This window comes from Nanorana parkeri, unplaced genomic scaffold (genome assembly GCF_000935625.1).
Source record: "Nanorana parkeri isolate BGI_ZX_2015 unplaced genomic scaffold, ASM93562v1 scaffold112, whole genome shotgun sequence".
Taxonomy (NCBI): domain Eukaryota; kingdom Metazoa; phylum Chordata; class Amphibia; order Anura; family Dicroglossidae; genus Nanorana; species Nanorana parkeri.
In genome coordinates, this window is record NW_017306380.1 from 1067563 (window position 1) to 1091512 (window position 23950).

The 23950-nt window shown below is 41.8% G+C and overlaps 1 protein-coding gene across 2 annotated transcripts in view; it reads right to left on the reverse strand.

Annotated features, from left to right (window-relative positions):
- The window catches only part of ACVR1 (activin A receptor type 1), a 77600-nt gene that overhangs the window by 20992 nt on the left and 32658 nt on the right, over positions 1 to 23950 (reverse strand). The window contains exons 2-4 of one of the 2 annotated variants that reach the window (XM_018553159.1): positions 10670 to 10745; positions 5188 to 5451; positions 2464 to 2681 (exon numbers count right to left, since the gene is read on the reverse strand). In XM_018553159.1, coding sequence (XP_018408661.1) covers positions 2464 to 2681; positions 5188 to 5451; positions 10670 to 10745 — 558 coding nt within the window. The remainder of the gene's footprint in view (positions 1 to 2463; positions 2682 to 5187; positions 5452 to 10669; positions 10746 to 23950) is intronic. The other variant, XM_018553160.1, reaches the window with a different exon arrangement.

A 23950-nucleotide genomic window follows, 5' to 3' on the forward strand; every position in this document is an offset into this window, starting at 1 on the left:
AACCAATGGAGGAGAGTGATTTGTAGCAGGGAACAAGCATGTACTGATGTACCACAAGCCTGCCCTAAAGCTTTGATTAAAAAAAAAAAAAAAAAACAGTTCTTAGCGTCATATCATCAGCAACTGAACTTTCAATACTTTTGTTAGATTTTCCATTTTTTTCCCCCATGGGGGCTAGACAGGATAGCAGAGGGGCACCTTGGTATATGTTAACACACGTCATTGCGCTTTGGACAAGTTATTAAATATATCTTTATATGAGGGTGAGCCAGGCTGAGAGTCATGCAAATGAAAGTGTTGCTTCATGGGTTTAAGAAGTCCTGAGTTCATAAGTAGGTTCCAGCCGACTAGTAAATGTCTGTCCCTGAGTTTATGCACAGCGAGTACAGCCAACACCTACTTTAATGAGCTTACAGTTCAACAGACCATAAGGAAAGGCAAACTGGGTGTGAAAACATTAGGAAGCTCACAGGACAGCTAAGGGCTGCAAAACTACACAGGAAAATTGCTGGTTTGCCAAGTGCTTGTGTATATATATATATAATGTGGGAAATCGCTCGGTACCCTGACCAATCAGTTGTTTAAGCTGCTTTACTTAATAACTGCAATGCTTCTGCTGCTTTGCTGTCCTGGTTGGCATTATTTTTTCCTCTGAGAACCCAAAATGTTACCTATTGTTTAAAGAGACCCCTAGCACCAACTTAGAAATTACAGGTAAAGAGATGGAAATATCAAGTATTTTAAAATGCTTTTCCTTGCCAGAAAGTGTTTTTTTTATTCACTTGCAACACGCCTTTGAACGTACTAGAACATTTGACTGATCAAATCCCTAGTACAGTCCCCTCCAGCTCATATCCCATAGCACTCTCCTCTTCTGGTATTGTCTAATAACTGTCAGTGCAGGTCCAGCTCCTCCATCCCTTTCCCACCTAAACTTTTATGTAGTTGTCAGGGAAGGTGTGTAGAAGAAGAATATATAGAGTCACTTGAGTGATAGCTCCAAGTCTGCTAAGGTTGCTGACATCACATGCAAGATGGCAGTGCCCAGCAGAAGTCTCAGACCTCTTGGATGCCTACACAAGGAAGGCTTTTACAGGTATATACATGCATCAATAAGTTAAATGCACATATAATCCTACAAGAACATTATTTGTTTAAATGATACATCTGACAACAAAATCTCTTTCCAATACCACCTACACTATAAGCCAGAGGGTGTCCTCTGTCAACGGAAGAAAGTCAAACAACTGCCCAGTGGTAGAGCTCCCAAAGCTGCTCGGCAGGCCCCACCTGTTGGCATCTATGTGTACAGGGACAATACATGAGAACTGGATTTCATTCACTTCAGATTTCTGCAGTGTGTGGCAGCCATGAGCTCCCAATGCACAAATCTTTTAGATTGTAAGCGCTCACAGGCAGGGCCCTCCTTACCATCCTGTCTTGAATTGTATTGGGATTGTAATGTCTCATTTATATTGTAAAGCGCTGCGCAAACTGTTGGTGCTATAGAAATCCTGTATAATAATAATAAATCGGAATGTTTTTGCATAGACTGCAGTGATGGGTGCCATAACGGGACATTTTATTACTGCACTTGAACAGCACTTTATAAAACTACAGGTTTTACCGACTCAAGTATGAGTGGGCTAGTAAAGCAGCTTTATATACATAGATGCCAAAAGGAGGGGTATGCACAAGTCATTTATCTTGGCTGAGCACTCCACCAGATGTTCAGGGTAAAATGCTGCATTCAATGGAATAGCTCAATAAATACAGTAACAGCATTTAGCAAAGCATTCACTTCTCGTTCACAATAAGGTACCATTCCCACCACATGTGTTGAGCTGCTTTCCTCAAATGGAAGCCCAAGGCAATGACAAGCTGAAGTCCATTGTTTTCAGTAGGCCCAATTGTTACCAACACGAGTTGGGAGTGGGCTGCATTAAAATGGATCATGCTGCATTCATACCCCAGTAGAAGAAAATACAAATAAAGTATCTTCCCTGTTGGGAAACACACACTTTCAAAACTGCATGTAAACAAAAGTGTGCTTAGTGGGCATCAACGCCTTTTCATTCACAAAAGTGTGAAGGGTTTGGAGAGGGAAGGAGAAGTGAACAATCTAGGCCAAAATAGCCGATTTGGAAAGTGAGCTGAATTGGAGCATTTTTCCAAATCAGCTATTTTGTCCTAGATTGTTCACTTCTCCCGCCTTCTCCAAACTCTTCACCCTTTTGTGAATAGCCCTGTAAATCAAGTGCAAGTGGTGTGAATTCAGCCTAAAGGACAGTGCCTACGTAGAGGCCACAGCTAAATCACCAATCAGAATTTGGGGGGGGGAACTTTTATGCATTGTGTACATGTGTATTTGAGCTCCTGATGTTTTAGAGCTCCGATATATTTATGGGTACGGAATGCCCTGCGTATATATATGTTCAGAAGCATCTTTAGCACCAAGCTTACCGCAAGAGTGCTGTCTCCAACATTTGACGCAATCAACCCGTCTATGGTGCCGTACTCTGCATCTCTCGTACTCAACCTCTCCATATGACGCTGCTGGATCTTCCGGAAGACCAGAAGGGCCACGACGGAAAGAACTATTAAAACGATGACGGGGGCCAGGACGAATATAGCCAGAGTCTCCACGCTGTAATTTAATGCCTCGCCAGGAATCGACCTCCCTAGAGAAGGAGTAAGACAGGATGGGTAAAAATCTCGCATTGCAGAAATCTATGTAAACTGACAAAACACTAATATTGCAAACATCTTCAGAGAGCGAGAGCGTGCCCTTCAATGAAGAACATGATTTCACTTCTCTGTTCAACTGCCGCAATTATCCAGTCGATGGTTGTGTCATTGCTTTTTACAGCATCCTCAAATATTTAATAACTGTATATCAAGAATAGGTCTCTTCAGACATCTACACTTCAAGCCACTGGTGTCTGCAGCACAGTTCTACCTGTCTAGACTTTTTTCACAACCGATTAGTATTTATAAAGGTCAGTCCACACAAAACTAAAATTGCTGGTAGAAAACAAAGCACATTAAATGAACTATTTCTTTAACCTTTGAGGGATTCTGCTAAGATCTTCGGCATTCACATCTGTGCACCCACATTTTTTGTACAATACAACAGGTCAAGTGGGAACCCAACCTGGTAAGCAATGGTCCACAGAACCAGAAATTATGTTAGGGAGATCCTATCATAAAGTCCCTAAGCTAAATAATGTAAGAAGCCTGAGAGAAACCATGTCCACCATACACTAAGTTCGTCTGGTGTCGCTGGTAAATGGCTGGCTCTATCCAGTGCCAATTGCTGGACAACAAGAGCGCAGAATGTAATTCAATGTGGTGAATAGGTTATATGGCTGTTTAGTGTTCATAGAGCAATTCTAGGGTGAACATTTCCAATGGTTTCTGCACATGGCAATTGTTTTGCTAAGTGTAGTTTGTTCATTGGCATCGTCAATATTAGATACATACTTTACCCTGAAAACTGAAACTCCCTTTATATGGTCCTACAATTCTGGGATTAGTGTTTAATCTAAATACCTGCTCCATCCCTCAACATCCTGCAACAATGAATGGGAAAGGACTGTTCCTCCAGTTAGTGCTGGAGGATCGGACAGGGGAGGGGGGAATCGCCGCAAGGAGCCGTGACTGACAGTCACGGATCTCTGCAGGGATATGATCGAAAATTGAGCGAGCGACGGTATGTGTCCGCTCACTTCCCGATCCATTGAGCCGACGTGTGAGTTTCATTGTCGCAAGTCGGCTCGAACTATGAGGCTAAGTGATTTTCACTCACCTCATAGTTCTCCTTTAACTCATCCTCACTCTATCCAAAACCAAGAAAAAAAAATTTGACAGAAGTTGGGCTTTAATGTTCTGACAGGAGGCTTTGTCTTCTCCGGTAACTGACACAGTTACCAAACCACCAAGTTTGGGCCAAATAAAGATGCAAACAGCTAGAAGTGACAAGTCAGTAAATAATATTTTCCCAATGAGTGTATTTTTAGTCTCTGCATTCTAAGCACTAAACCCCGACAGTTTTATAGTTATATATAACTAAAAGAGAGTTTGTATTCCTCAGAGTAGATTACATATTTGTGTTAACTCCTGTGCTGTCAAGTGAGACAGCAGATTATGAAAATATTTCAGAGGAGAGCGATGCAAATAGCTATAATCATTCTACTAACAGGAATATTACTGAAGTCATAACAGAGTCAAGTGAAAAATAGATTGCCTGCAAGCTCTGGCTTAAACAATATATAGTGGGAGGGCCAATACGAAAATGCTGCAAAATCTGTGGATAAATTGCTGGGTAGAAATAGGTAATGTTGCCAAAAATGGTTGTGGAAAAAGTAATGGTTGGAAAAATATATTAAAAAAAAAAAAAGAAGGTTTATGAATGAAAGTTCTAAATTTTGACATCACAGATCCCAGGCTTACAGAACAATTGCATTCATTAACCCTGGATTTTGGATGTTCCTTGTCTCCCAGCACATACTCGGCTGTGCAGCACATACACCGTCAGTTAAATGAGTTTTAGTGATGCTTATGCTGCTGGACCACTATTCTTTTTTTGGTTCAGTACACCCTGCTAGGAAGGTAACAGCACTGCAAGAGCACCAAAAACAGTTAGATCACCAGGTTTAAAGAAAACCTGTGCTTTATCCATGCAGGGGGTGTCAAGAAACCTTTAACTCATGCAAGTTAAAAACCGGAGTGGTTAACTACATATAAGGCGAGAGGTCTTCCCAGAACGCTCCAATTATACTACAGCAGGGCACATGGCAATCTTTCTACCAGACTTGATGGGTACTCTAAAGAGCACAGCAGTAGCAATTTTCTTTCAGACTGTCTCTCTCTAATGGAAAGTTTGTACAGAACCATACAGAACAGGAAAGGTAATTGGAAAGGAAGAGAGGGGACTGCTTTGACTTCTTCAGTGTGTTACTAGGAGTGAGAATTTTTATCAAAGATGTTAAACTGAATCTGAAAAGGAGACCAGAATACTACTGCCGAGAAGAATTCACAAATTGATAGTCACATTTAATATCTAGCGGGGGAAAAAAAAAAGAAGTAGATTTTGTCCTAAACATACAGGAAATAATATATACAAAAACAAAAGTAATGTATTCACTTTAAATAAAAGCTCCTCTTTCAAGTAGCTGTTCACATTACCCTTACTTGGCAGGGACGCTGTGATGTTGATATTGCAGAGATCACTCTGACAGCATTCTACGGCCTGGTCCGGAGACGGAGGGGTCTTGCATGTCATCCTCCCTTGTTCGTAGACTTGGAAGCAGCCTTTCTGATAAACCAAGACGCCATCATTTATGCTGAGTGAGGAGAAGCACTGCTGCCCATAACAGCGTTCTCCACTGCTACACGAGATCCCCTCGCACACACATTGGTACTGGCCGGAGTTCATCTTCAGCTCCTCATCTATGGAGAAGAGTCGGCGGATTAAAACAAAATAATTGTAGTATGCAACAGCTGCTCTAGACAAAATAACACCATAGAGATCACCCTGTATTCAAAGAATAAGCATTACTCCTCAGTCCTTTGATTTAAAATAATACAGTTTTTCCTAAATGTTACTACACCAGGTACGAATGTTACAACCCTTGGCAGAGCCAAGACTCAAAGTAGGATGGAGCTTGTTCCAGGTTAGCGACTCAAAGTAGGATGGAGCTTGACTGGATATGCTGCAATAGGGGGAGTGGTTTGGGCAGGAGAACAACATATATAAAACAAATTGCTTAACCCAACTCAGAAATGAATAGAAGACCTCCCTGGGTGTGCATAAGGTTTCCTTTGGATGCTCAGATAATTCATCCTACAATCCATAAACACGAGAGGTTGATTAGCTTCCTCTCGAAACTGGCTGTAATATGTGGCAGGGATTGTGATTTTCTTCAGGGGACGGATGTGGATGGAGCCGAATGGGTTTTTTTTTTTTATAGGTTTCGGCACTCTTCTTCCTGTACATGTGGACCATGGACCTATTCATTCCCTATGGGTGAGCAGAGCTACGCAGGACAGCTGAAAGCCACGGCGAGTACAGTTCACCCCTAAGAATGAATGGGGCTGCAGTGCACATATGCAGTAAGAGGACCAGGCAGGGACATTTTCACAGAAAATTTTGCGGGGCACCTGGCAGCACAATGAGGCTGGGTTCTCACCTAGGTGGCACAGTTTATGCACGTTTATACGTGAGTTAACAGCATGCGGCTATTTGCGCGTTGTGCACATTTGTATGCGCGCTTTAACGCGCATACATGAAGACGCACGTTCTGATTAGCAGCTCATAAACCATTGTGGGCAATGGAAGAATGGGTGTATAAAACGCTTCCGAAAATGTACAACATGCTTCTGTTGCGCGTTTTTGGGCATTTCCAATTAAGTCCATGGACAAAAAAGTGCTTTTAAACAGCCCAAAGAAGCTCCCATACCCTTTTGGGTGTTTTTCTGCTCAGGTGTGAACCAGGGCCATTGAAAACCATGGGATTTCTTGTGTTGGGCAGTTAAAAGTGCTTTTCGAAACTGCTCAAAAACTCCTAGGTGTGAACCAGGCCTTAAGATCACTGGAACAGGGAATACGATAGTGGTTTTTTTATTTACCAGGCAGGCTACACTCAAAAGGGCTGGGGGTTAATTAATGGACAACTGTACAGGTATAGTAGTCATTAAATTAGCACATGTCCCTTCCTCCCACATAAGGTACGCTCATCTGTTTAAATCACCCTTATTTTTTTCCAGCCAAGCTCAGCCCAGTCACAACAATACCAGCGGGGAGAGAGAAGTGCATGACTGGCCTCAGGGGAGGGTGGCTAGGATCTCTCTCTCTCCAGCTCATTGCAGATTCTTTGCCTTATTACCAAGCTTTATTTATAATACGCCATCATCCTCCACAGAGCTGTGCACTACATTAAAAAAACACTATACAACCTGGAATCTCAAATATGTAAAACTCAAAGAAAACCCAGCTTTTACTAAATTTACAACCCTAAGTGTGGCTTATTATTAAAGCATTTCTACTGTGAAGAGAAAAAAAAATATGTTCTACCAAGGTTAGCTGCAGGAGGACAAACATAGAAATCAAGAACATAGAAAAAAAATGCATATACAAAAAGGAAAAACAGGTTTTCCAGAAAATCGAATACTTTGGGGGAATTCATCAAAACTGGAGCATGCAAAATCTGAAACAGTTGCCCATGGCGACCAATCAGCTTCTGTCTTCAGTTTGTTAAGTTTAGAAAATGAAAGACAGAAGCTGATTGGTTGCCGTGCACATTTGCTCCAGATTTTGTCTGCTCCAAATTTTGATAAATCCCTCTCTTTACCTTTTTTATTTGTTTTTGCAGTCAGGTCAGTAAATAACAAAATTTCGAAAAGTCATCTAAAAAAAAAAAATCGGACCACTTACGCGCGTTTGAGTTTAAATCTCAAATCAATAGAATTCAACTACTCCGTCACACCATAGAAATCTGACCATAGATTTACCACAACTATGTTATCTGAGGACCTATCTATAATATCCAATCATTTTTTATCTAATCAGACAGTTCCATCATATTGCAAAGAGGTTGGTAGACCTAAAGCAGATTGTGCAGCCCGATGATGCTAGATGTAGGCACTACAGAAGCCTGGTTTTTGTTTTCTTGGTGGGAATGTAATATGTATACTAGTTAGGATGAGTTGAGGCTTAAATCCAACATAAAATGCTCAACTGACACCATAAAAAAAATTTAATTAAAAAATCCCGTGTTTTCCTGTGTTAAGTTGCCTTAAGGCATTAGACAGCCCATTCAGTGCACACAAAAAAATTTAAATAATAATACATTAAAATGATTTAGGTGCACGATTATTTTCAGCAGTGCAACGCAAAACATGCTTCTGTGCTTTTTGGTGCACTGCGCATGTGTAATGGGATGCAATTAATCCCCATAGAGCCGACGCGTGACATTAATTAAAACTGTCGCAGGTCGGCTCTATTGATCGGCAAGTGAGCGAAATCATACCGCCGCTTGCTAACTTTCCGATCATCTCCCCGCAGTTAGTGGTGACCGTCAGTCACTACTCTCCGCAGGGATTCGCCCTCTCCGAACTTTCAGAGCTGACTGGAGGAGCAGACAGGGAAGGGGGTGGGCACAGCTGACTTTGCTCTGGATAAGCAGAGCCCGCTGTCAATCAGCCAGCTGGGTGGATCTTGACAGGATTGTTGCCATCTGTCCCGGCTGTGGCGCTCTCAACATATGGTGGGCCATAGCCCGCTATATACTGAGTTTTGGTTCACGGGAGAACATTAGTATATGTCCTCCCATGACCCTAAAGAGAAAATGGGGTTTTAAGTTCTCCTTTAACTTTGATTGGCAATGCACATTTACAGTGTTACTGTGCTTTACTGTAAATAGGGAATGAGCCCCAAGTGAAAGGTTTGCATGTTATCAGACTGTTACCAGACCTGGGTGTTTAATTTGTACCCTAGCACTGAATGAGGATGAGGCTTCTCAAGTTTTTGATCATATCACTGAAAATAAAGCAAGTAAGCAATCTGATTGGGCAAAACTTGTAATCTTTTTTTTTTTTTTAATAGATTATAATAACTAATTAACTATTAAATAGATAGATCATTTTAGGTTTTCCCAGTTTTTATTTCCGTTATATTGCTTACACCTCTTGTGATGTAACCAAATGTCTCTTGTTTTAACACAACAGGTACACTTTAAATATTTTACACAACTTGGAGATGAGCAATATAACAAGGGTGTGAAATATTTAGCTGTTCAGGCAAGTTCTTAAAGAAATGCAAAAAAAAAATTAATGAAAATCTAAAATGTTTGGCTGCTAAAAAAGCAATTAAAGAGGCATAGGGTGTATCATCTAAATCATTCCGTCATGGGAGGAAGTCATGTGACAAAGAAAAACAGCCCTAAAGCCAATGAACAGAGCACCTCTGCAGAGATATGTAGAAGTGTCCCTGAGTTGATCAGAACTGCAGATCTTTATTTGTTATTAGGGGTGATATTTTCCTGTGCATTGCTTATCTTCTCTTCAGTATTCACCGCTTACAAGTTAAACCTTTGCTTTAACCATGCAGGACAAAGCAAAAGGTAATTTAACTTCCCCCATCCCCAGCAACATATTTTCTCATTTCTTAACTCCCCTGCAGCTTCAATTAGCTGCCGGGACAAGAGTGACATACCCAGCGCTTCTGGGTAAAAGGAAGCACGTGGCTCCAGCTTCGTAATTGACCTGGCACTGGCACAAAGGTGTGGAAAAGGAGCCAATAAAACCTGCGGGAGATCTGTGGCACGTCACTTTCAACTTTATTTCCCTCAGTCTGGTGGTTAAATGGCTACCGAGCAAGAAAAGACAACTATGTGCTGTTTGGGAAGGGAATTTAAAGACCCTTTTACTTTGTAGTTGAGGAAAGGGTACATTTATGGACACTTGAGCCAGACATTATTTAGCCTAAAATGGCTGATAGCATACAGTCAAAATAGAGTTGTTTGGTCACGGTAACAATAGACATGTTTGCCACAAATCGGAGAGCATTTCAGGAGAAGAACTTCATACCAACTCTGAAGCATGGTGGTGAAAATGTTATGGCTCGGGTTGCTTTGCTTCTTCAGGGCCTGGGCATCTTGCAATCATCAAGTCAACTAAACGTATAGCATTATATCAAAAGTGTGCTTGACGAGACTGAGGCCATCTGTCCGAAAGTTAAAGCAAAAATGGGTCTTCCAAGAACATAATGATCCGAAGTGATCCCACCAAAGAATGTCTCAGAATGTAGATATAGAGGGTTACGAACTGCCCTAATCAAAGCCCTGATTTGGTTCCCACTGAAATTTTGTAGGGTGAATTTTTAAGCAGGCAGTTCATGCAAGGAAACCCAAAAACATGCTGCAGCTGAAAGAATTGTAGTCAAAACTATCAATGCCGATGTTCGAGACTGGTAGGCAGGTATACAAAACGCCTAAGTCATTTCTGCTAAAGGAGGGCAATACCGGCATCGGATGTCAAGGATGTGCCTTTTCCACAATATACCATTACATTTGTTATTATTTTTGTTGAATACATGAATTAAAAGACGACATTTTTCTTCTGAAGATCTAATGTATCCTGTTCAAATATGTTTAAAACAGTCAACTCCCCTGGGGTGTATCATTTTTCACATGGCTGTAAAAGTAAAGCCCAGGAAATGTTGATGAAATTAAAAAAACATTAGAGACCAAAACACAAACATAAAAAAATTACCCAAAACCATTATAGTTTACTTTAAGGCTAGGTTCACATCTGAAGAATCCGTGACCGCGTGGCAATTGTGCACAAACCGGTGCAGTCACAGAGTCGCCCACCACAGATGATCGCACTGGTGGTGCCATTATTTTCTAATGCCCATGCAGTTGAACACAATCGCAGCTAAAAAAAAAAAAAAAGCTGACTGTTGTGCGTCGCAAAAAAAAAAGTTACTTGTACCTTTTTTTTTTGCGATTGCAGCGCGGATATAATTCCGCTGAAATCAATGAGCCACGCGGCGACCGCTGTGTGCGCCAGCACACAATCCCGGGCATCGCTTAGATCTGAACCTAGCCTTAATGGTCTGCCTAAATGTAGCCCGATAATCTGCAATAAAGATGGTTGAGTAACTTACCTTCTATACTAGGAGATGAAAAGGCTACCATGATGAGCAGAGGAAGGATTATACCACCATCCACCATTGTACAGCCCTAGAAGGGAAGGAAACAAAGTGCAACGGGTGAAATGGCATAATACATACACAGCATTTATAGTTATGATACCTACTGTATAATACTTGAAGTGATTTCTAAATATTAAGATTGTATTAAGTTTTAGATATAACAATACAAAGTAGTTAAACAGATGTATAAAAAGAAAGAGGGGGTAAGGCACAAAGTAGAAAGACCTATGTGTAATGAACAATTCCAAGGTACCTTCAGGACAATAAATCAGCTCAAGTACACCATCCCGCCGGTAAATATCTAGCCTTAGTTGGGGCAAAGGTAGTGGTCCAACTAGGAGGAGGGGGAATAGGTGCAAGGACATTGTTACCGGAGGAGGAACCAGACCAGGTAGAATAGAAACAAACATACAGAAAAACGAATAGAAATGGGAAGAAAGAGAAAATGTAGCAGAGAGGTAAATAAAGGGGAGAGAAAGAAGAAATTGTGGAAAGAAAGCCAGAAATCAGGGGAGAAAAAAAAAAAGGGGGGGGGGGGAGGGGGGGGCGTTTTTTAACCACTTCTGCAGATATCACATGACCAATTGCCTAGGCCATTACACATGTGGACAGAACTTACGAGAACCTAAAGCAGTGCTTTCTCCAGGAAAGTATCTGAACCCTACTAGTGCACTTGTGAAAAATACAAGCAGAAAAGGAAAACACAGAAGGAGGAAACAGTATTCTTTCACTTAGGAATAATTACATTAACTGTGCAAGCACAGATGTATATAAAGAAAAAAAATAACATTTGCATACACAGTTATGTATAACTTGAGGCATGTGGCTTTACAATAGCCATTTGTCTCAGAAACGCAACGGCAAAACATGTCATGCATCTCCAGCAATTGCAAAATAAATAGGAAGCCACGGTGAATGGAATGAACATCTCTTAATAAAAATATTATTGTTCATTGTATTTTATATAAAAGGTTGTGTTATCATCCAACAGACTCATTAATGACCTTGATGATGCTGAGATCTATTTATCATGCAAAGGAACCTCAACAAATGAGCCAAACCTGTTGTGCATGGTTACCGAGATGTTCCTGTCAGTTTATAAGGAGATTTGTGCAGAGAAGTTGGTGCAGTGGAGTTTGATTGACTAATGAATCGGCCAATTACTTCAGAATCCTTATCCTGGTGTGGTATTTTAATATTGTGATCCATTTACCTCTGCAGCGCTATATGGCTGCACAGCAGGAGAGTAGCAACCCTTTCCAGAACCTGAAATACTGCAGACTCCATATTAGTGCCCCAAATCCTTGAAACAATGAACCTCCACAAGTGATGAACACAACGACACCTACCAAGGGCACGCAACGACACCAACCAAGGGCACGCAACGACACCAACCAAGAGCACGCAACGACACCAACCAAGAGCACGCAACGACACCAACCAAGAGCTTTCCCCCTTCTCACCCCCCTCCCTACTCCAACAACTTAGAACAGGCACCACGTGAAGCCTGATTTCTCCAAAGAATCTTTAGCCTCAGAGAATTGTTCTATGAAAGTCTTCAGAGATCAAGTGCACAGGCACGATCAGAGCAGAGCAATGTAGGTATGCATCTAGGGTGTGGAAGGGCGAGTTACATTAGGTCAAGGGTGCTAGGCAGGAGGAGGACACTTTCTGTAAAGGAGAAAGCAGTGATTGCAATAAATATCTGCTCCCTCTAGTGGCCAGTCCACAGATCACTATATTTAAAGTAAACCTATGAGAAACAATGGTGCTACAATTGATGACCTGCTTTTGAAAATGCTTGTGACCTGGCAGACTTTCCAATTTACTGATCCAAAACCTCTTTACATAGCCGCAAAGTCAAAAACCATAATCTGCATGCTTATTCCAGGCCAGTGAAGCAAAAGGATTAACATGGCGGGTGGGAAACTAAGTCTACACATGGCAGCCTTAATGTTTCTTTCATGAAATGTTTCCTTTAATACTTTAAGGTATGAAAAAGCAAAAAACATACAAAATTCAATTACGTCACAAATTTAAGGTTAGACACTGCAAGAGCAACTAAAAATATCGGCCAATTGAAAATACCTTATAAATTGCCTTTAGGCAGATTTCACCACATATACATTCATCATATGAATATCTTATAGATTTCAGTATTGAATGTCATGTAGAAGATATCTTTTCCACTCAAAATTCGGCAGATGAAAAAATAGAAATGTTCTCTATGAGCCATGAATACTAAGTAACCATCCCACACAAATTGAATCATGAAAACTGATCTGAGTAAGTGCCCAATAAAACAAATCAGCCTTTCAGCAATGCAAAAAAAAAAAAAAAAAAAAAAAACTCATGACAAAGCTTTACTCACTCGCCGTGCCAAAGGAAAAGCATGACACCTTCATTCCAACACAGAGAAACAGAATGAAGAGATGCTACTGACCTGTTACAATAGATGAAATGTATTACTGAATCTGCAAGGCTCAATTCACATAGCTGTAGCACAAGGATAAGGGGCTTTATTTTAGTCATATGGCTGTAATTTTCAAATCTCATTGGGTGCAATGAGAATAAATGAAAAGTCACTTTTTAAAAAATAATGATGCTTATTGTGGCTTTTTTTTTTATAAATTATTTTATTGAACAGGTTTTCAAGAATACATGCAACAGAAAGTAAGTAAGGAACAACATTTCCAATACCAAAGCAGTGGACGCAGCCACTGATTGCGTACAACTGATAGACCTTTTCAAAACAATATTATAATTAGAACTGCAAATGTACTCATCACAACCCTGAGGCCAATTTGGATGAATGATGAGCCCCGTTGGCCACCCCTCAGCCTGTGGACCATCCGGCCTCCACTGCCTAGGGGGCCTGTCTCGAGTGCAACTCCATTGCCCAGTTATCTAAGCGGAGCTCTCTGAACAAGCACCTCACACCGCCATGGTTAGGACACGCCCCTATTGTGGCTTTTTTACTTCCTAAATTGAGCCTTGTGTTTCATAGAATTGCCATTTGTGTTTTATCTACAATACTATTTTTAATTACTTTGTTAAAAACTTGTTTGCTTTTCAGAGCTTCTCATCTGCTCCAGACTGCTTGCAAGCCACTTCCTGGTCATAAATGTTAAAGTGGACCTTTACCCCCTTTCACTAACCACCACCATGCAGCTCTGAATGCCGATATGAAATCTTGCATGCATGATACATTTTTAATTTTACTTGCAATTACTGTTTTTCCACTTCCTGGTCCTCTTGGGCATTAGTAATGTAATGTGCCCATCCTGGGACAGTTACATCAGCAGAGCATTGCTGGGAGATCTCATCTGTAATCCCATGTAATCTCAGGGAAAGGCATTTTCCTCCCCTGAGATGCTGTGTGTGGTCACATGTCCCAGTCACATGTACCAGAGATGCAGGAAGTAAAGGGAGATGTATTAAATCAGTAAAAAATGGCCACGGTCAGAAGACTGGGGAAGAAAAGAGAAATAAGGAATGCAAAGAATACAAAGCCGGCAATTATCTAGAAGTATCTGTTTGTAGATAGTCATTTCTAAAGGTGTGTTTGTTGTCATTTCAAAAGCTACGGGTGGAAATACACCAGTAGAATTTTGTTCCACAAAAATGTTCCAAAAATTAGTTTTCAAAACATTTGATTTTCTTATAGCTAAAGGGGTCAAAATCGACAATCGCTTTGAAATGTAGCAATGCAGAAAACATTTTTTTTACCACAGAATGGAACAATTTTCTTGAACAAATAACAGCGAACGTGGTTTTCATTCGGGAAATCAATTCCAGAATCTAATGTTAAAAGCAATGCCATTTGTCATGTCTCTGATGGCACTATCAAATAATCTGACGAGATTTTGTGTTTGAACGGTGTATGGGCAGCTTTATTATTTTTCTAAATGCATTGATGCTCATTAAAAAGGACCTACTGATGACAAGGGGCGCTCATGGAAATGCACTTCAAACCTCATGAAAGAGCGCATGCAAACTGTTCGAATCCAGCTGAGATCTGTATTCTAGTCATCGGGGAACAAGTCCCAGCACACCTTACCAGTCCACTCACATTATATAAAAAAATATCTGAGAACAAAACATTGGAAAATAATTAACATTCCACCAGTGTTAAGGTTCTGCTTTATTCCGATACTTTTCAGTCAGGAAGCAGCTAACCTGGCCAGAGACACAGAATAAATGAACCATTTGTTCGCGGATGTCTTTGTAGCGCGCTTGGCACACGTTACAAAGAGCTTCTTTTTTGTGTGCAGCAGACGCAAACACTCGCAGACAGACCGCACTTCCAGAAAAGATGACAAAAGCCCCAGCCAGTACTTAATCTCATGGCACTAAAGTATGCTTCATAGACAAAACATAACATCCCCAGTCTGTAAAATATAAAAAGGGACACTGTCACTGTCCTGCTGTTGGCTTCTCCAGTTACAAAGACGGCCAACATGTTGTGGATTTTATTAATAATGACATAGAACGTCTTTAGCTTGGTGTAAAGTAGGGCACATGGGGACCCTTAAAAATGCAAACGCATAGGAAAATTGGGAAAATTGTTGTATTGTCTTAGTCCCATGTGGCCCTCTTTTTCCAGAACAGGCCTCTTGAAACCCCCAGAGCCTGGGGTGCAAACACCAAATAGCTTCACGATTGCTGGCTCTGACTGCACTGCCTGCCACCCCACATGCCTTACCATAGGTTAGTGGGGCCGCTGGGCCAATAGTAGACTGAAAAAAGTGAAAAAGAGGGCAGAGAACAAGGTCTGCGACCATGAAGTCGGACAAAAAACGTGCACCAGGCTTTTGGGGGTGCAGGAGCACAATACAGGAATTGGATGCGGAATGCAAGCACCATTTAAAAAAAAAAAACTAAAAAACTAAAAAACTTTAGCTAGATGGCCAAGAGTTAGAACTCTAAAGTTACTAGAAAAAGGAGTCGAGTAGAAATCTCCTCAGTGTTGATACAAAGTAAGAGAATGACGGATGCACCGATACCAGTGTCGGTGAAGATAATGGGCATTTTCATGAGTACTTGTAAAAAATGCCCCGATACCAAAAAACACTAGCAATTTTCAAATTGATTTAGCGGCCTGAGGTCCCGCGCTTCCTGGGGACCTCACAGCATCATTCTTGGGAAGCATGCGGCGCCTGCTTACAGCACTTCCACCTTCTGCACATCTAAAGCTGGCCGTACATTGACAGGAGTGACAGGAATGAGTTTCTCGAAGGAATGCCACATTCACGGTTAAAATTTAGTTGGAGAACATTTTCCATCCTGCGCCTTCATTCTGAAAACCTTTTTTCTAAAAACAAAATTATACTGGTGTATGGCCTGCTTTAGCCCTCATTCACACAGGAATCGGCCCGCACGCACAGCTCCGTGCTTCGTGCGCAGCCATATCGTGCTGCGTGTGATTAGTACGCAGCCCCCGTCCTTCTCTGTGGGACTAGGCGGCCGTACGCCCCCCCTATGCTCACCTCAAGTGCAGGTCCGTAGTGGCTCGGACGCAGACAAGATCCATCATGTCAGCGTACGAGTACACTCTCCCGCATGGACGTGCAGGGCTGGTGAGCGAAAGGGGGGCGTGCAGTCGCGTAGTCCCATAGAGAAGGACAGGGGCTGCGTACTAATCACACGCAGCACCTGTCCTTCCCGAGAGCTGCCCGATACGGCCATGCACGGAGCTGTATGTGCGGGCCGATTCCTGTGTGAATGAGGGCTTAGTGTTACTGGGCCTACTTGGGGGTGTTCAGAAAGGTGGAGAAAAGGGGCCCAGGTTTTGTCCACGATTCTCACCAAGGGTCCTCTTCTAGGGAGCCACACCACTGCTAACAGCCTAGTGAAAGTTGCCGCCCATTAGCACAGTGAGATCCAGGATGACACAAAACGGACCCATCCCATCATTTGATTTGAAGGTCTCAGGAACATTTAATGAAGTCAGTCATGTTTTCACTCTCTATTGCAATGAAAGGATTAAACAAGAAAACACAAAAATCAATTTTCCCCTGAAGCTTTTCTATTCTAGGCGTACACCAAAAAGCTCAGATCTCTGAACCTCTGCCAAGGAAGCTCTAAGTGATGTCTACATCTGCAGACTTGACTCCCATTTTGCTCAGCCCTTGCTGTAATTCACTGAGGTAAAAATAAACCTTAATCATTTTAATGTGCAAATAACGATACTCCACCAATGTTGTCGTCTGCTGTGATAACTTCCATCCCACTTAACGGCTCAGAACATACCCAGAAGCTTTGCAGGGGATTTTGGTTCAATTTTTTAATGGTCTGACCCGGAATAAGTGATAGTCAACTGCCACATTATTTACATTTCAAGTTCAAGCTTTTTCACATTTTCTACATCTAACATAACGGTTGACCCTTTCTTCAGTTATATTTACAGTAAAATTCCAGGTAAGAATTTTGTTAATTTTGGATAGGATGTAAAAAAAAAAAATGAGGCATTTATTGCCATCTTTCTTCCAAGTTGCGGACATTTTACCTCACTTCCTGTCCCCAAGGCACAAGAAAGACTTAGCGCCCAATCATACCAGCAGCCACCCCACACGACTGGTGATGTGTGTATGCCCAGCACACTGCGGATGCGCTTGATCTCCACACATTGCACTGTTAACTTTTTCTGTTAGAACTTTATTGAAATGTCACAAGTGACATTTCATTAAGTTCTGTGGTGTGATGTGGCCGTACCCCTTCGCACTGGAAAAAAAAAAAAAGTATTGCATTTTGTACTTTTTTCAGTGCAAACTATCACGACGCCCACTTAGAACAAGGCAAATTGCAAAAACCCACCAGCGCAGCTTCAACGCATCAGGTGTGAATGGGACCTCAAAGTTTCCAAAGTCTCATTTGCCACTGGAGACAGCGGTCTCCATAAGGAGGTTTCCCTTTACTTCTGTTCTGGCGACAACAGTAAAGTCCCTCAAGGAGGCAGCTGGCCAAGTATGGGGAGCTGCTGTGTACAGACCACCAGCCTGGAAGAAAGCAATTCAAAGCAATAAGCACTTGCTACCTGAACATCCCTGAACGTCAACATTTCCACAAAAAAAAAAAAAAAAAAGGGCCAGTAAGTGCATAGGACTATCAAATGGAAATAGGAAGGAAAGGGAAAAAAAAGCCGTCCGAGAAAAGAAAAACAAAATGCAGCCACTACATGGAAGGACTGGTAAGCTGCAATATTTTATATTTTTGTTTTTAGGTTTGAATACATGTCAATGGGTTCTAGCAACGCCATTTAAATAAAAGCATTTTATAAATGGCAGATACACCAAACATAGGTCAGACTGCATTGTATGCAATGACTCTTCCACATATAGAAGCAGTGCAGAGTTGGAGGCAGCTTTTACTTCCTACTACAGACCCCAAAAATGAGGAATATTTTCTTTTCTTCCAAGCAGAAGAGTAAAACAGAAGTAAACAGTCATTCCAAACGCATACCTCTCCACTCGTTGTGTGTTTTGCTTGGAGTTGTCCTTTCAACTAGAAATGTCATACACTGTGTCAAGGTATGGAAGTTATTAAATATTTGCAGTGGCTACAAAAAGATTTAACTGTCAGGAACTTGTAGTTTAACTGTATTTCCTGAGGCTTCTGATAATAAGAAGCAGAAAGCCCTCTCCCTCTATATACATAAAATGCGGAATGTTCAAAGCATGTTCAGACATTCCAAATATATTTTGGTTTTCCTCCAGACATTATACAAACCAACACACGGAAGGCCATGGCACAGGCATGTCTGATTTATAGGCAAATAAGCTAGTGGCCCTTTAGTTCCGGCAGAAACAGAAGTTCCAGTCAGAGAATCGAAAGGACCAATTGCTCCATCATAACTAAAACATCACCTGCTGTATAACTGTGGATACACATATTACAATTCAACGGTTTTGGATCACTTTAGCCAGCCATGCACTTGTACATTTTCGTAGGACTGTACATCCAAAGAAATATCAAAACATTTGATAATGCCATCAGAGAGAGGAATGTCATTTGAAATGTCAATTGATTAAACATTCAGTTGTGGAATGAATGGAGTTGCATTTTTTTTTTGGTAACTAAGGGCAAAAATCGATCGATTTGACACCATTAACTGTTACAAAAATCAGGCAAACTTTCCCAAAAAGATTTTTCCAATTAAAATTCTACTGGTGTTTTCCATTAAACTGTAGTAAAAAGTCTTGTTGAATCCTAATCTGGCCCAAAAAAAAAAAAAAAAATTGTGCCTGTAGGAAGATAGCGCCACACCCGTTCCCCTCTCTTCTCCACATATGCACAATACAATGCTCATTTAAAAGGGGAGGTAATAAAGAGAAACACTTACCTTTTTCCTTGGTCCTGTGGCAGCGGCTCTCCAGCTAGTCCTCGTCCTAAGAACTTACTTTTTATTTTTAACACTAACTTTTTGTTCCAGGAAAGGATTCCAGTGCTAGTAGCATGCTACAGAGCCATAGCTCTAGTCAACGAGAGCAGTGATCCGGGTCTCCAGTGGTCCAAAACAACCCCTGCCTAGTACACTAGTCAGAAGCTCTGTTATAAGATGTCTAACAGACAAGCCCATGGGGTCTTTACTTTCCACGCCAAACAAATGTCCACTGTGCCCTATAGAAAGCCAAAAGGTTGGCAGGGCATGCTGGGAAGTTATTCGCCACTTCAACTGTCAGGGAAATTACTGACTCGAGACTTCTGCGATTGTGGAAAACAAGCGGCAGTGGTTTATTCTGCGCAGAGGAAACACTACAGCGTACATCAGATGCTGAAAAGTGAACCCCTTAAAAAGGGGAAGAACCCTTCTTTATATACATACACAAAGTTAACAATTAGCACGCCTTGTAAATATACATATATTCCTTTTATGGTGATATAATGGCTTGTATCCTGAGGCTTCTTCCTTCTGTGGCTATAACTTGACTAGCTTCACAATTATCTTCCAGCTGATGTAAGCAGTGTGGTGCAATTCATACTTCTCCTTTCGCTATATTTTGCCTTTAAGCAGTTTAAGCATATAGAGAAATTGTGCAATGTTCATAAGTCATGATTATAGATTAATCCAACACAACCAGAGTACCACAAGTTGGCTTCCCTGAAATGCGCGTCGAAGGGCACCCTTCCAAAAATGAGGCCCAGTCACGGTTTGCCTTGTGATTTTTTCCAGTAAAATTATCAACTACGTCAGGCCTAGTGACTGATAAGTGCCTTTTGCAAACCCTTCTCTTTCCTTCCCCAACAATTTCTTCGACGTTAGTTTCCACGTGACGTCTTTTCCTCTTACAACTGAAGATTAGATGGCGAATGCTACAAGATAACCAAACACAAAAGGTCCGCTGTTTAGAGGGAATCTGACTTTCCCATTTTCCCCTCCTCGTTGTCTGGAATAAATATTGGAGAATGTTCCATAAATATTTCACTTCCCTAGATCTGTGTTTGGCTTTGTAAACAACTCAATGCCATACAATTGGACACAAAAAAAGTACCGCCCAAATATGCCACTTATGCAACTGCAATGCAAAATTCATGGCGAAAAAAAAAAAGTGACAAAATTCATGGTGGAAAAGAAAACATTGAATGAGGGAGGAGGGACAAAAGCACAGGTTTAATTTGCTGTAGCCAGCAAATTAAAGAGAAAAAAAACAACGGTGAAAGGATAGAAAAGGAATACAAAAAATATAAAGTAATTAGAAAGAAAGGACAAAAATAAAAAAAGAATGAAAGAAATTAAAAGTGACTGTCGCTTTAAAAAATATAAAGTCGCGAAGCGTAAGCTTTCACAGCCCCATCTGCCCCAATGTCGGGCAGTTAGGCTTGGGCAAAGCCTCAGCACTTCCTGATAGCATCAGCGCTTGTCCACTTTCACCATCCACACATTACTATTGACCAGGGAGGCAGCACGTCATTGTGAAGGGCAAGCAGGAATGTAAAATGGTTTGGAGGTAACAGGCAAGCTCTGAGGTCCCATTCACACCGGATTCTTTTTGTTGCGTTACCATCTGTTTTTTTTAACGGAAGGTAACGCAAGGGCAATGAAAAATGAATGGGTATGAATAGGGAAAGTTCACCTACAACGTTGCCGTACGTTGCGCTGAAAAGTAGAGCATGCTCTACTTTTTTCAGCACAGCGGGTCAAAAACTCATGCCAACGCAACACATCACACGCCATTACATGAAGTTTGTCCACTCAGGACATGTTACTTCACATAAAGCTTGCCGAAAAAAGAAAAAACACAACGGAACGCAATGGATCAGAAGGATAAATCGGAAGGCACCATTGCAAGTCATCAGATCCTCTGTTGACTTGCGAGTACCTTCCAATTTTGGGGTGAATGCACCCTGAAACTACCACCTACCAGGAAGTATCAGCTTGGCCCAATCAGAACTGCCACGTGTTCAAGTTGCTGCATATATGTGCAGACACCTCCAAGTGCATGCAATTTAACACTGAAATCTATTAACAGGTATTAAGTGACAGTGCAACAGAAAAGGGTAGAGAAACGTGAACACGTGAGAAAAATAAGAAAAATGTAGGAGGAAAAAAAAAAAGAAGAAGAAAAGGGCTTGTAGTACTTCAAAACCTGAATTCATCAAACATACTTGTGGTTTAACGCCGAATCTAGGAGATTTCTCGAACAAAAACTACACCCTGTAAGTATGAATCACAACTAACTCCCACGGCCATACATCTGCATGTCAGTCTATTGTCTGGCACATCTTTTTTATTTTTTTCCCCATTCACTGTGAATACAAAACAGGAGGACCAATATGAACAAGTCTAGGATGTGGTGTACGCGAACCCATGCGTCACATGGCAGGTTGCTTTTCAAAGAAAAATCATTAGGCCTGAAAAAGGCACAAAAACTACCTGCAAATGTTTTTGGAAAGAGTAGGCGGCTCAACTCGTTAGGCTGCATCAGGAAAACCAAAAGTAAACATGGGGTTTTTTTTTTGGTGGTGCTGCAACCTAGTCGCTGAACTTTGCTACCAATATCCAAATATTTAAACACGGCGACAACTGCCCAGATTTAGAAAGTATAGCTCTGCCTGGTGGCAAAATCTTTTACCATAGCCGCCATACAAATTGGCTGGTGCTCAAGGAGTGCTGCTGCATGTGAATGATCAATGGTCAGTCTGCTATTACTGTTAGAAAAACCTGCAAAATTGATGATTCCCTACTGTTAAATACCACCAGGCTGAAGACTGGGCCCATATAATATTAGGAATACTTGACTTGGAACCAGAGAATTAGGAGGCTACTTCTTACAATGCATGCCGACTGGCTGTCATTCTCATTCCAAAGCTTCATTAATACTTTGAATCAATGTTCCTGAACAAGTATGCAGGAAAGAAATTACGACCTCGCTTGTTTTGGGTCAAGGATTAGTATACACATTAGGATATGCAATTTTTATTTTAACTTTACATGCCAGATGCTTGATCCAGATCACTGGCCTGGCATTAAAGCCCCCCTAGCGTTAAAGCCTACCCTTTATGTTGCCACACATGGGTATGGGGGGAAGCTGTTTAAAAAAAAAATCCAATGCTAGTCTAGTGCCCCAACACCTCAAACTATGCCCCATCCACCCAACTGCTGGCTAGTGAAGCAGCCTATACCTATGACGTACCATCAAAAGGTGTATGGGGCAGGAGGGGTGGGTTAAAACCCGGCAAAGCAGGAAGATGGTTGGCACATTCCCTAAGTGCTGGTTCACACTACGGCATTGCGTACTGCTCCGCTCAACAAGTGAGCTAATGTGCTGCCATGATTCTAAATGGCCCCCCAATGCACCTCATGGGTGGGCGCTGCAGCACACAGTAATACAATAGCGTCTAAGATGCACAGCGCCGCTCTTGGCCAAACGGGGCTAGCAACCAATCAACTGCAAGCTTCGTTCAGGTGTTCTGACAACGACCAGCAGCCGCTGTCAGAATACAATAGAAACAGCAGGGCATTCCTCCATCAACGGTCATAAGCGTGGATGGAGGAATCTGTTCTGTTTTCTTCATTCAGCCCACAGGCTGAATGAGGAAAATATGAGTGTGTATACGCGACATAAGTATTTACCATGTGTATCCTATTAATTCCAAACACTCTGGGCCAGGAAACGCGCCATCATACCCAAAATGGACCGGCAGCCCATAAAAGCAGACATCTGTTGTTCCTCCGTTGTCTCCCCCAGCTAGCTGACACTAGAGGAGCATATTCTCCCACAAAGGTATCCTATTCCACAATGCAGAGCCGAGCAGTATCAGGAAGAACATCAACCAACAGTTATACACTCCTCATACTCTAGGAAAAACTGTTCCATCATAATCTCTCACAAGGATGGCAGGTCCGCTTAATACAGACTGACTGATGGGACCTGTGCACAAGAGACAAGAAAAGCGGTTTTCACAAGATGGTCCTAGGGGTATTTTGTCTTCGTGAATTCCATATCCTGTCACATTCTTAAGTTGAGTAATGCCACAGGTATCCACAAGTATCATGGTGTTGACTGCAATGGAACAGTGCCAGGTCACACACAAAAAAAGAGAGTGGCAGCAATAGCATAACCATATGAGCAATGCCACCATATGGCAAATACCCCATATAGCAGGGGTATCCAAACTTTTGCCCTCCAGCTGTCATGGAACTAAAAGTCCATAGGGCATTGCAAGACTGACAGACAGCTACAGGCATGACTTCCAGAGGCAAAAGCATGATGGTATTTGTAGTTAAACCACAGTTGGAGTTGACAACCCTTGTCCTAGGCAATGGTTCCCAAGCTATCGCATAGTTTGGAGCCAAATCCCTTAGTCCCCCGACTTCCTGGAATCCATTTTGGATACAATATCCCTCTTTAAGCAAATCCCTCTGCCCCCACCCTTTCCTCCACAGTTGTCCCTATTTTTGGCACAGCTCGAGGGCCAACGTTTGGCTATCTCTGCTATATACAGGTGAAACTCGATTAGAATATCGTGCAAAAGTTCATTTATTTCACTAATGCAACTTAAAAGGTGAAACTAATATATGAGATAGACCAGGGGTGTGGAATTCCTATCGTCAGACGCCCGGGACATGCAGTTTCGGGCGAGTCGTTTTTGTGTACACTTAACACCGCTCCGGACAAGCAGAGCTAAGTGTACAGTGTGGAGCCGCCGCTCGTTTTCAAGTGATCTGATCATTTATCAGATCACTTGAATTAAACGAGAAGCGATTCTGTCCACAGCGCCGCCCTCCCCCCC